The sequence below is a fragment of the Rattus norvegicus genome, chromosome 20 (assembly GCF_036323735.1).
Source record: "Rattus norvegicus strain BN/NHsdMcwi chromosome 20, GRCr8, whole genome shotgun sequence".
NCBI lineage: Eukaryota > Metazoa > Chordata > Mammalia > Rodentia > Muridae > Rattus > Rattus norvegicus.
In genome coordinates, this window is record NC_086038.1 from 1,050,673 (window position 1) to 1,065,162 (window position 14,490).

Here is a 14,490-nt window from a genome sequence, read left to right on the forward strand (position 1 = left end):
ACCATGCCCAAGAGAAGTAGACAGTGGAAGAGGGGGAGGAAAGGTTTTAGCAGTGAGAGGGAATGAGGACACCAGGAGAAAATGGCTCACTAACTCAAATAATAAGAGTTTATATGGGCTCACTGAGACTGAAGCAGCAAGCACGGGATCTGCATGAGTCTGTACCATGGTGATTGGTGGGAATCTTAACAGTAAGAGCAAGTGTGTCTTTGATGGTTTTTGCCTCTGTTTGGTACTCTTTTCCTCCATTAATCCACTAATGGCCTTGCTCTACCTTGATATGAGAGGATTTACCTTATCTATTTGAATCTGTTTGGTTGTGTGTGGTTGTTGTATCCTGTAGGTCTGCCTCTTTCTGAAGGGAAACTGAGAAGGAATGGATCTGGTGGAGGAAGAGTGTGGTGTGTGTGGAGGGGGAGATGGAAAAGCTGAAGGGAGGAGAAACTGAGGTCAGTATGTATTGTATGAGAATAGAATCTGTTTTCAATGAAAACAAATAAGGTACACGTACATAATAAGATTTTAATCACTGATTACGAATACTGAGATAACATTTTTCAAGTAAGTGAATGGTCCTAAAAGTAATTGTATTAAATTGAGTAATACAAACCCATAACAGCAGAACACTTATATTTTCTCTGAAATGCATATTCTAGATTGTAACATACATGCATATGTGTTTGAATTGGTGTAAATGTATATAAAGCCTTAAATATTATAAAAGGAACCAAAGGATCATATGAGAGAGAGAGAGAGAGAGAGAGAGAGAGAGAGAGAGAGAGACTCTGTCTTTGTGGTTCATTCTTCCCACAAACTATGTGGAGAGTTAAATCCTCACACATGGAGAGATTTTATAATTTTAGTTGTTTTTAGTTGTCTCTTCCTTATGTACAGTAAAGAGAATATAAAAGGCTCAGAAGTAAACTTACAAAAAAATGCTGGATCATGTCACACTAACTGTAAACGATGTAAGTAATATTTGAAAGATAGAAGATCTATATAGAATGGCTACAATATCCTTTAATTTTTCATGTATGTGTTTGTTATCTTCTGGATGCTCACGTATGTAGTTGTGCCAATGGATATATGTTTTAGAATACAGACATGTGAGTTTTTAGGACTATGTTTCTAAATGAAAATGAGAACTTCAAAGTTTCACAAATTTGACACCTGGACATGTGGTTGACTCTCAGATGTCACACTGCACACTCACCTGGAGATGCTGCTAAGTCATACATGTCACACTACATGATCGCCTGGACATGCGGCTAGTCACAGGTGTCACACTGCATGCTTGTCTGGAGATATGCTAAATAAGACTCCAGCCCAGAAAGTTTGAATTAAGAGACTGGGGTGAGATATGAAAATCTGTGTTTCCAACAACTGACGCTGCAATTAGAGGCCCTGAATTTTAAAAACGCAGCGTTCTGTCAATCATATCTTCAATGTCACTCTTCCATCTTTGGAATTGGGAATTTATTTTCATACTAGTTTACATCTACTCTTAACACTCTTTCTTAGAGACAATTCTTCCCCCCATCAGTTAACGACATTCCTCTTATGTTGTCAGGCCCACGTTAACTATTGTAACTGAAATCGTAATCATCTGAAACCAATCACTGCATGGTATTCATCTCAATCCTATTTATCTATAAAATATATAGATCCCATTGAATCTCAGAGCAAATAAGACATGGTACTGACGTTATCTGAAAATTACTTTAGCATCTGTGGTTGCATCTAAAGACTTAACTTCAGATGGCCTACATAGTAAAACATGGCAAATCCATTGGGTTGTAGAGCTGTTGCCTCATTATTCTATTTCTTATGGTGTATGTATCCAAAAGCTCCTGTCTCAATCCCTAGTTTATTTCTAATCCAATAGTTTTAATTTCATGCTTTCTTGAATCGTCTTAAAGCAAGCAGTTATGCTTGTATTTCTCATAATAATCATCAATGTCATTTTAAATTTAATTCATTAACTTATTATTTGAGTTCCCAAAAATACAGCTCAATTGAAAAACCGATTGCTTTTACTTCAAATCTTTGGTTGTCTGACTTTCAAGGTACCTACGCTACTCTCCTGTTTTTTACTACTATCTCTGATTAATCCTCAGTATCATAATCTGGTTTAACCTCGTGTTATAAACTACTTTTAAACTCATCTTTTGTACATTGCTTCTAGTTATAGTTTTGGGCTTCATATATCTGTTCACTCTGTTCAAGTTTTCAATTTGAGTTTTTTTTCCTCAAAAGTGTATGTCTGTGTGTGTGTGTGTGTGTGTGTGTGTGTGTGCCTATCACACACACATACACACAAACACATGTATATAACACATCATTGCTTCATAGAAGTATTTTTACTATAAAACATGCTTTCTTTCTTTTATGTGGGATTATTTACATACAATTTTGGAATGATGTCCTATACTACATCTTCTATGTTCCGATATGAAATATGAGCTCATACTCCATAAAATACCACATTTCACACTTACCTTCTGACTTCTCTAATGTCCACTAATCAGTGATGAACTTAGAAACATCCACTTTGCTCAATGTTCTTACAACCTTTGTATTCATGATTGACACCATATATGAGCGTAGAGATGATGGAGTCTGGAAGTCTAGACTGAATTACCACTCTTGGGATCAGAAAAGGTTTGCCTACAGAAAAAAATCTTTCTTGACCTTGGAGATTCAGTTCCCAAAATTACTCATTAGTGATAAATAGTAATGTTTCCATTGGGAATTTTCCTGATGAGTGAAGAATAAAATGCCTAAACAGCCATCAATTTTGGCCAAAAATCAGACAGGAAAGCAGAGCGACCATATTTGCAACTCATCATCTATTTCTAATCATTGATCAACCTTCCTAACTAAGTAAATAAGCCTAACTAAGTAACTAAGTAAATAAACTAAGTGTACATGAGCCCATGATATTTCCTGGCCTCTAATTCGACCCACTCTAACTGATGTATGAGCTTTAAATTGCACTTTTATAAGTAAGTATAGATCCTAACATATGTTCATTAATCATCTACCATAAGTTTCTGACAATACTGCAAAACTAATTAGATCTAAATAAGAATTCTTGTCTAAATAAAAATATATTCTCCTATTTCCCACTCAATTTTCACCATATTTGAAGATGATTTTCACAATTCACAAATATCTCTTCAAGGACCATTCATTGAAGTCAGCTAAAAAACATTTAACTATTTAGGAACACCAAGACAACATGTGAAATTACTAAAAGTCCATTTTTTCACTCTAATAAAGATGTACAGGTGTTCATAATATGGAGAAGACTAGTCCATTCCCCAAATCATAAGGGAATAATGTTTCTGTGTCTTTGGGTACATACACTTGCTAGAACTGTGAAGTTGCAGTAATTATCTTATTTCTTCCTTCCTCTTAGGAACATGACTGAATTCAAAATCAAATTGATCTGATCAGAATAACGAAAAGAAAATGTGCAAATCTTTTTCTAATGTATATCATAGGAGGCGCTCTAGGGAAACAATGAACCATAGAAGGTTATGAAGTAGAAAATTCACCAATTCTACACTGTTATTCCAAGTATAGACTCACATTTGTCACCTTCGCAAAAACGTACAGTCATGGGAGACATATTTTTAATTATAGTATGTATTTATTTTCTAATCTTTGCAATTCCTACACCATACAAAAGTTAGGTGGAATTAAAATGTTCAATCATTTAACTATTTATTGCTATCATTAAGTTGCTGATAGAAAAAATAACAGTATTTCTAATGAATTTACTTGTAAGTACAAAATACACATGGAGACTTAGAATGATATCATTTCCATTCATGTCCAAGGAATACTGTTCATCTGGGATTACTATTACCCGTGTCTAATGCTTTAAGCCCTCCAAAGCCTCCCATGTTATTTGAAAGTCAAACAACTCCATCCAGTACAGATCGGGCATGCCTACCCTTCTCCCATTCTCCACAATCTTTCTGTCTCCCAGAAAGTCTGCCTTAATCCAGGAAATAGACTACCTGTCTTCCAGGAAGTCTACAACAACTAGGAACACAGGTGAAAACCTACCCCAATAACTGCCCCAGCTGGGACTCCCACAGATCCCAGCATATGCAGGACCTATCAGCTCTGCTGCAGCCCTGTCTTCCTTCTGATCTGCAACTCTACTTGGGCACACCTGCTCCTCTCCCATTTCCCACAGTCTGCCTGTCCACTAAGAGTTCTGTCATAACCAGGAACACAGATGAAACCCCTTCCACAACACTTGCCCCAGCTGGGACCTCCACAGAGCTCAGCCAATGTGGGACCTGGGTGCCCTGCCTGAGCCCAATTTTCCTCCTAGTCTGCAACGTTGCTTGGGGCAGATCGGTCAGAGCCCCATTGTCTTTCTAGTCTGCAACTCTGTTCCCTACCCCAACCCATCCCCACTCCTACCCAGCCCTAGTACACTTGTTGGGAGTTCTCAGAGAAAGGCCCTGATGTTACCATGCACCTCCCCCAGGCTCACATTCACTGCACTATTTCCACACTGCTCTGTCATGGCCATGCCCTGATGAGGCCCAGTACATCTCTATGGACTATGTGGACAACACAGTTTCAGCATTTTCATAGAAATGAGAAGATTCTGAAGATGGAGCCATGTGAACTACGGAGAGAGAAGGAAGGACCAGAGTATTGGGAAGAGCTCTTTCAGCTGCTCACTTCTCCTCCCGCTCCAGTCTCCTCCTCCTCTCCAAAACTTTTCTCCCACCCACCCATCCTTCCTTCTTGTCCAATGACAGGCCTCGTTCTACCCTGTATCTGCCTCCATCTGCATAATCAACCTACATTTCACCCTTTCTGTCTAATTAAAAAAAAACTTTTCTCTTAAATATAAGCTGAGCACAATTATTATTTTGTAATTTAAAAGCATAAAACATACCTAACACCCAGTCCAACATTTTAACAGTTAAACAGAATATTTAATTATCCATTCCAGCTTAAGAAAGGCTTAAAATCTATACTATATCCTGGTTAGTGTGTATACTCTAATAATCATCTAATTAAATATGTGTTTTCAAAGTTAAACAGCCTGAGTAGGCTAGGAGACTATAATCAGTCTTCAACCCTGTCAGAAATCTGAGAATGACCAAATATCTATAAACATAGGAAGCCTAATATGGCTTCCAGAACTGAGAAGTTGTAGAGACAAGTCTCCACCAGCACAATCATCTGTTAGTAACATGTGAACGCATCCTTCAGCCTTCTGGCCCAAAATCAACTGACAGACTCTTGAAATGCAAAAATCTTGAAAGGCTGATAATTCTGGGTCAGCAAAGATTATCAGTCAATTCTTCTGGATAAGGTGTCCCTTTTTGTGCAGTATTAGTCTGTAGGCTGTTTCTGCCCATTGGCTGCCTAGCCACAAAGTATTACCTGAACTGTAGGTAGAGACACTCGATTTCTTCGTTAGATCCACCAAATGGGAAATGTTAGGAGCAGATATGTCTCAACAAAAGATAAATAACTTTAAATGTTACATTTTGTGGTTTTCTGGTGTTTTTGAAAACCATCTGGTGCCCGGAACTGAACACAAATCCTCAGGGGAAGAGAGCTGAACACCCAGAATTTCAGATACTCTGCGACCGCAGGACAGACTGTGACTTCTGCACACCACGGCCCACATCCCTGGTCCAAGGGGAAACTGCACAGAGCCTCTGGACACAGGAATATAGGAATGATCAGTCAGCCAATGGTACCTGAGGTTCTGGTCTGCGCCCAGGACTGAACTGAACCGGTCAAACAGCTCCCTGCATCTAAATCCTGTGGGGGAGAGAGCTAGACCCTCAGAAATGTGGACACTCCTGAGAAATCAGAGGAGACTACCCTCTGCCCACCTTCCCAACCCAAGAAGGAATCACCTAGTACCAACTGTGCCCCCGGGGTGCAGGGACCTAAGAACAGTCAGGGGCAGGACCCTTCTGATTCCTGCCCTAGCCTAGAGCTGAAAGACAGTCACGAGGAGTGCCTACACACCTGAGATCAGAGCACTTATTCCCAGAAAAGGCTTAAAGAAAACAGAATAACAGTTCTACAAGAGTGCTGACACAGAGGCCTACAAGATGGTCAAGCCACTCTCAGAAACAGTAAGACAAGCAAACACCAGAGACAACAAGATGTTGAGAGGCAAGTTCAGGAACCTAAGCAATAGAAACCAAGACTACTTGGTATCATCAGAGCCCAGTTCCCTCACCAAAGAAAATACTGGATATCCAAACAAAGGAGAAAAGCAAGATTTATATTTAAAATTACATTTTATCATAATGATGGAGGACTTTAAGAAGGACATAAATAACTCACTTAAAGAAATGCAGGACAACACAAGTAAACAAGTAGAAGCCCTTAAAGAGTAAACACAAAAATCCCTGAAAGAATTACAGGAAAACACAACCAAACAGGTGAAGGAATTGAACAAAATGGTCCAGGATTTAAAAACGGAAATAGAAACAATAAAGAAAGCACAAAAGGAGACAATCCTGTAGATAGAAAACCTAGGAAGAGACCAGGAGTCATAGATACAAGCATCACCAACAGAATACAAGAGATAGAAGAGAGAATCTCAGGGGCAGAAGATACCATAGTAAACATTGACACAACTATTAAAGATAATGTAAAATGCAAAAAGCTCCTAGCCCAAAACATCCAGGAAATCCGGGACACAATGAGAAGGTCAAACCTAAGGATAATAGGTATAAAAGAAAGTGAAGACTCCCAACTTAAAGGACCAGTAAATATATTCAACAAAATTACAGAAGAAAACTTCCCTAACCTAAAGAAAGAGATGCCCATAAACATACAAGAAGCCTACAGAACTCCAAATAGATTGGACCAGAAGAGAAATTCCTCCTGTCTCATAATAGTTAAATCACCAAATGCACAAAGAAAGAAAGAATATTAAAAGCAGTAAGGGAAAAAGTTCAAGTGACATATAAAGGCAGAACTATCAGAATCACACCAGACTTCTCACCAGAGATTATGAAAGCCAGAAGAACCTGGACAGATGTCATACAGACCCTAAGAGAATACAAATGCCAGCTCAGGCTACTATATCCAGGAAAACTCTCAATTAACATAGATGGAGAAACCAAGATATTCCATGACCAAACCAAATTTACACAATATCTTTCTACAAATCCAGCCCTACAAAGGATAATAGATGGAAAACCCCAACACAAGGAGAGAAACTATGCCATACAGAAAGCAAGAATATAATCTCCTTGAAATGAAACCAAAAGAGAGACACAAAATGTAATTACACCTCTCAACATTAATGGACTCAATTCCCCAATAAAAAGACATAGACTAACAGACTGGATACATAAAGAGGACCCAGCATTTTACTGCATACAGGAAACACACCTCAGAGACAAAGACAGACAATACCTTTAATAGATATACCTATATCATAGCTCTTATCTCTACGTGAACCTCTCAGAAGTAGATGAAAAGATTGTGGGAGCCAGAATACCAGGTAGTCTGCTGTGAAAAGGTGTCTGCTAGAAATGGCTCCACAAACAAGACAAGAACAGCAGCAATATCAATATGCAAAGGGGAAATTTGTGTGGGGTTCCACCTCTAGACAGATAACTATGGACAGCTGACAACTTCTGGAGAAAGAAGAATTCAACTCCCCCAGGAATAAATCTACTTATTGGTTTTCCAATGCAGGGTGGTCAGTCTTAAAACTATATATAAACTATATATAAACTATATATAAACTATATATAAACTATATATAAACTATATATAAACAACTATACATAAACAACAAAAAAGAACTCAGCAGATTTTATGTGTGTGTGTGCAAACATACATACCTACACAGACACATTCATATGTATGTATCTAACAATAATATTCAAATAATAGATGGTTATTAAGTTGATTGCTACCTTGAAATCTGTCACGCAATATGATACCCCCTCCTGATCAGGCCTCAATGGTGCCTGGAGTTGGTGCTCACCATCTGGATGTCTAGCTTCATGGTAGATGAACTAGTTGTTTGATGGCCCAGCTGAGGTTCTGTGACCCCCAACCTAATATATCACTTTCACTGTGATTTCTCACCTTTGATGGTCCTGGCTTGCTCAGATACCCAAGTGTTCCAGGTGACTATATTTTTTCTCTCCTTTGTCTTCCTGACTATCCCCTTTGAGCTGGTTCTGATATCGTGTGCTCAGATTGTGCTGACTATACTGAGAGATCCCTCTGGAACCAGAAGGACCAAGGCCTTCTCCACATGCTCCTCTCACATGGCTGTGGTATCCATATTCTATGGAATCTTCATGTACACTGTGGCCTCTGCTGTCCATTTTCAGCTCCTCTCCAAGGTCATTGCCCTGCTCTATACAGTAGTCACCCCCATCTTTAACCCTGGCATCTATACCTTGAAAAAACAGGATTTGAAGCAGACACTAAGAGGGCTTCTCTACTGAAAACCAATTGAAATATGACCTAAGAAGTAGGACAGTGAAGATTTTTCTATTTGACTATCAGTGTCTTGATTGAAAAGTCTCCTATAATGGGCTGAAGATGGAGTAGTTATGTTCTTTCTCGGAATACCAATTTAGGTCTGCTGAATTATTCTATGGAGGGGGAATAATACTTAAACAGTTTTCTCATGTTAATTAAAAGATTATGTAAATCACTGTGAGTTGTTAATTCCATACAGCATAAACACTGCTCTGGTTTGAACATCACAAAGTGAAGGCATGTACTGAATGGTCACTCTGTACCCTGTATATCACACTGCTGTGAATGATGAATGAAAAGAAAACTAGAGAAACAAGACACCAATACAAACACAAATGTAAAACAATGTTCATCTTTATTATTCTAGTATGACATTTGAAGATCTCTTCCCTATTGTGTGTATTTGGTTTCAGCAAACTTGATGATACAACTTTCAGTTTCCTCTCTGACAAAATGATATGTCGTAAGTAAGTTTACACATAAATACCCATAAAATAACAACAATAGTAAATTATTTTAAAAGGAATCAAGTAATATGCTCTCCATTAAAAGATAGAATAAAATTATATTCTTTCTCATCCTGTTCCTATTGACCTGGGTTATTTATTGTCAGACGCCTCAGGTTACTGACTTCTTACTTGTGATTTAATTTCTGTGAACACTAAAGCTTTCTTTAACATGAATTGTCAGTGATATCCTAGGTCAGCCAAAGCAAGGAAGTTGGTAAAAGAAAGAAATACTTAAATTTACCAGATCTCCAGAACAGTAAATGCAGTAAAACCTATTAGAATATCAGGGGGCTGTTGTTACTAAATCACTGGTAGGAATTCATAAAATTATCTGTAATGATTACAATGAATTTTCATGTATCAGGAATATGAGTAGAGGAAGAAAAAATAATATCAACCAACATAATATAATTCCAATAGATGACTGTATTTGTTACCTGTCCTGTTGCTGTGGCAAAATACCTGACAAGCAATTTAGGAATGAAAGTTTCATTTTATTCATGGTTTGAAGAATACAATACATCAGAATGAGAAAGGCATAGAAGAAAGATGTGCTCACAGTTCATACTGCATCTGTGGTCAACAAGCAAAAAGTTATGAACAATGGTATAAGTTAGGGTTTTCCTTTCCCCTTTAGCAGAGCAGGATAATTCTATGGAATGGATGGTGTCACCCACAGTCAAATAGATCTCTAATCCTCAGTGAAATCTCTGCAGAGAAACCCTCACAGAAATGCCAAAGGTATTGTGTTTAGGATGATTCCAAATCCAGTCAAATTAACAATGAAGATTGGCCATAGCCATCATGTAATTCTCCCCTAAGTCATAATGTTAATTGACTGAATTTGCATGTGTGGTAGTGAGGTGAGGTATGATCCTTCTTGAGTGATGATCCTCAGTCCTGAGACTTCTCCATGTTCAGGGTCCTTCTCAATGAATTCTTAACATCCTTATTTCTCAGACTATAAATGAAGGGGTTCAGAGTGGGAGTTATCAAGGTATACATGACAGCAGCTACCACCTCCCCAGAGGAGTGAGAACTAGATGGGGACTTCAGGTAGTTGGCAAAAACTGTGCTATAGAAAAGGAGGACTACAGAGAGGTGGGAACCACATGTGGCCAGGGCTTTCCTTTTCCCCTTTGCTGATGGAACTCTAGCCACAGCACAAAAAATACAACCATAAGAACTTACAATGCAGAGAAGTGCACTGATTCCTAAAACTGCAGACAAAGTCATCATCAGGAACTCATTGAGGTGAGTATCAGAGCAGGAAAGCCATAAGAGAGGCCTAGAATCACAGAAAAAATGGGGGATCTCTTGATTGGAATGAAAAGATAGCTGAGAAAGGCACAAAGTATAGACCAGAGATGCACAGTGAGCTACTCCCCATGACCCAGAGGCCAGAACCCCACATCTACAAGGAGTCATGAGAAGTGGATAGAGTAGTGGGTGGCAGATAGCAGCATAGCGGTCAATACCCATGACTGCCAGAAGCAGGTTATCCATGTCCGCAAAAACAGCAATGAAGTACACCTGAGTCAGGCATCCAGAGAATGAGATTGATCCATCTCCAGTCCACAGAGTCTGTAGCATTTTGGGAGCTGTGGTGGTGATGAAGCAAAGATCCACGAGTGAGAGCTGACTGAGGAAGAAATACATGGGGATGTGGAGGTGGACATCAGCACCAATAGCTAACAGAAGGAGCAGGTTCCCTGAAAGGCCCAGCAAGTAGAAAGCAAGGAAGATGCTAAAGAAGAGCTGCCATTTCTCTGGGTCACTGGATAGTCCCAAGAGGATAAAGTCAGGAGCTTGACTGCAATTCATCTTGGGTCTTCTTTTTCAAGAAGTAACTGGTATGAAGACAATTCTCTCACAGCAGGCAAGAATAGGCATGAAGGCAGACCTGGTCTTCTGTCAATGGGTCTCCCTCACAGCATTGATTGAGCAATGAAAACCAGAATATCAAAGGGAGGTTCAAGACTTGGATTTCATTAAAAATGGCTCCCTATGGAAAACTAAAGACAATTTGAGTGACTTTCTGGAACTCTCTACATTAAAGCTATGCTATTTAACCAGTGTGTTACGTGGCTGAATAACCACTTTCCCATGAATATATTTGACTGTGATTACATTGAATGCAGAGGCTGTATCCTAGTTCATAGCATAATGCTTTGCTCACAGTGGGATTTCAATAAATGTTCCTGCCGATCCTTTGAGTCACCACTCTAGTTGCATGTCCAGAAGACTAAGTAGACTATTTCTGTTTGCCTGGATGTTTTACTGTGACCACTGTTGCCTCACTGAGTGCGTTGGTTCACAGGGCTGCCAAGTGAGTAGCTTCAAAAAATAAAACCATTTTACTTATTTTTAAAAAGAAGTTGCATAGATAAACATAATATTAAGAAACTGTATAAGTCTTTGTGTGGCATTTAAGGCTCTTATTTTTATCTGGAGATACCTCATAAAGTCCATTGTTCCTCACCGCCCACATTTGAAGTATTATCAGCAATAATATACACTTCTCATTACTAATTTCCTATCTTGGTCAGTTTCATTTGCTAGCATAATAGAAGAGACTAAGAAATAAAAAATAAATAAAAATAATTTTGTGTCAAAGATCAAGTGTAAGACAGAAGAACCCCCTTTGGATGCAGTCCAAGACAACACAGGACAATATGGGAAGTGTGTGTCTGGTGTGTATCTGTGACTTCTGTTAACACTTCTTATGCCACCAGTGTCTAATCACAGTGTGTTTATGTAATCCAAAAGATAACCAAAAGTTTCAGCACAGTCAGATTCAATTACTACCATCAAAGTACCTCACTGAATTGTGATATGAGTGAGAGATAATACATGGTTTCAAATCATAGGGTTTATTCATACCATAATACTTTCTCTCCTAGGAAGTCTTAAACTTGTTTGACTGGCAGAGCTACCATCCACCTTCCTAGATTACCACAATTGTGATATGGAGGAAGTTATACAATACATACACGCATGCATACATACATACATACATACATACATACACACATACATACATAATACTTAGTAAAGTTTTAAGCTAGTATTTGCCTCCTTCACAAGGAAATGAGATGTATTATGATAGAGCAAAAGAGAATCAAATTTCCTCTTCAAAGTAATCCTAGTGCCTGGCATAAAAAACAGCCAATACTTGTTATGAAATGGATAATTGCCTAGCATGATTGGAGACAGAAGTGGGTTCTGCATTGTCCCCTTTTGTGGTACATTTCAGTATATCAGGAAAGAAACGACTCTTCTCCAGGCATTGTCTCCTGATGTGACTTGAACACATGGTGCATCCATGTCTTTCATTCCCTCATATGTAAATGGTGTTATAACATTGTTCTCCACAAAATCTTCATCTCAACCCCTTGATCACCTTTTCTTTTCGTACCTTAACTGTACATTTTCTCATCCATTCAATCAAAGCTCATTGCATTAACTGTATAACTGGCTATGCTCATTGTACACTAATTACTATAATTCACTGCCAACAGTTTGGCTTTGTCTTGACTCTTAATTAAATAGCACTAGTGTGTCTTCTTTCCTATTAATTACATAGACTTACTGTGTCTGGTTACCTGGAACTCAGAGATGTGCCTCTGCCCACTTATTCCACCCCTAGCTTGTAGTCCTGTCTTTCTGGCTTGCCATGCATACTTTTTAAAATTCTGACTCCTGACATCATGTGCTCTTGCAAACATTAATCTCCATTGCTCTTTTCACCTAATAATTCTTCATGTTTAGTCAAATTTTATCAGAGTTTCAAGATTTTGTTATAGTTTTTGTCTTCCTCCCCACCATTAAACTATTATTGAATAATTTACCTTTTATTGTCTTATCTCTTCTTAAATATGTGTGTGTGTGTGTGTGTGTGTGTGTGTGTTTGCGCATACACATACATATACAGGATGATCTGGTTGGTGCTTATGTTGATATGGTCTCAATGAGTTGTCTAGTTTTCAGGTTTTGTGCTATATAAGTTTTTTTCATAATTAGATGTGAATTTCCTTATATTAGAGGCTATAATTTCTATTTAAAAGGCCAAAGAGTACATGTATTTTGTAAGAATAATTACTGGTCTTCAGGATAAGATGGTACTCTGGAAGTTGTCTCCCTATGACCTGTTCAAGAAAGTCAGAATAAAATAATGTGACTCTCTTCCAAAAAAAAAGTATAATGACTTTGAAAATCCACCAGGGAAATGAAAAAAATATCTTAAATATGTGAACAAAAAACATATTGTACACAAGAAAGAAGTAAGATGACAGGTACCCAGATTCTGACAGGAGAGAACTGGTCTCCCATGAGTGTTGACACATCTGATAGAACAGGGAAGACCACCACTTCTGCTTCAAGGGACCTGCCCAGAGCATTCAGGACACAGGAACTGAGGAACAGTTTGGGATGTGATCCTTCCTGTTTCTGTCTTTGTCCAGGACTGACACTGTACCACAGAAACAACATGATCATCTCATTAGATGCTGAGAAAGCATTTGACAAAAATAAACATCCCTTCATGGTAAAAGTTTTGGAAAGATCAGGAATTCAAGGCCCACACCTAAACATAGTAAAAGCAATATGCAGGTAACCAATAGCAAACATCAAAATAAATGGGAAGAAACTTGAAGCAATCCCACTAAAATCAGGGACTAGACAAGGCTGCCCACTCTCTCCCTACCTATTCAATATAGTACTCAAAATCATAGCCAGAGCAATTAGACAACAAAAGGAGGTCAAAGCGATACAAATTGGAAAGGAAGAATTCAAAATATCACTATTTACAGATGATATGTTAGTATACTTAAGAGACCCCAAATTATATCAGAAATCTCCTAGAGCTGATAAACAACTTCAGCAATATGGTTGATATAAAATTAACTCAAACAAATCAGTAGCCTCCCTCTACTCAAAGATAAACAGGCTAAGAAAGAAATTAGGGAAACCATTCACAATAGTCAGAAATAATATAAAACACCTTGGTGTGACTAACCAACAATGAAAGATCTGTATGACAAGAACTTCAAGTCTCTGAAGAAAGAAATTGCAGATCTCAGAAGATAGAAAGATCTCTCATACACATGGATTGGCAGGATGAATATAGTAAAAATGTCCATCTTTTCAAAAACAATGTACAGATTCAATGCAATCCTCAACAAAATCCCAACTCAATACTTCAAAGAGATAGACAGAGCAATTTGAAGCAACAAAAAACCCAGGATATTGAAAACTATTCTCAACATTAAAAGGACTTCTGGTGAAATCATCATCCCTAAACTCCAGCTGTATTACAGAGAAATGGTGTTTAAAAACTGTATTGTATTGGTACAGAGACTGGGAGGTAGATCATTGGAACAGAATTGAAGACCCAGAAATGAACCCACACACCAATGGTCACTTGATCTTTGACAAAGAAGCTAAAAATCATCCATGGAAA

At 38.2% G+C, this 14,490-nt stretch overlaps 1 protein-coding gene and 1 pseudogene across 1 annotated transcript; one reads left to right on the forward strand and one right to left on the reverse strand.

Annotated features, from left to right (window-relative positions):
• Positions 7,929-8,483, forward strand: Or11a9-ps1 (olfactory receptor family 11 subfamily A member 9, pseudogene 1; annotated as a pseudogene).
• On the reverse strand, positions 9,924-10,853 carry Olr1720 (olfactory receptor 1720). Its single transcript, NM_001001116.1, has one exon. The coding sequence runs from the start codon at positions 10,851-10,853 to the stop codon at positions 9,924-9,926; it is 930 nt and encodes a 309-aa protein (NP_001001116.1).
• Positions 10,854-14,490: the final 3,637 nt, after the last annotated feature.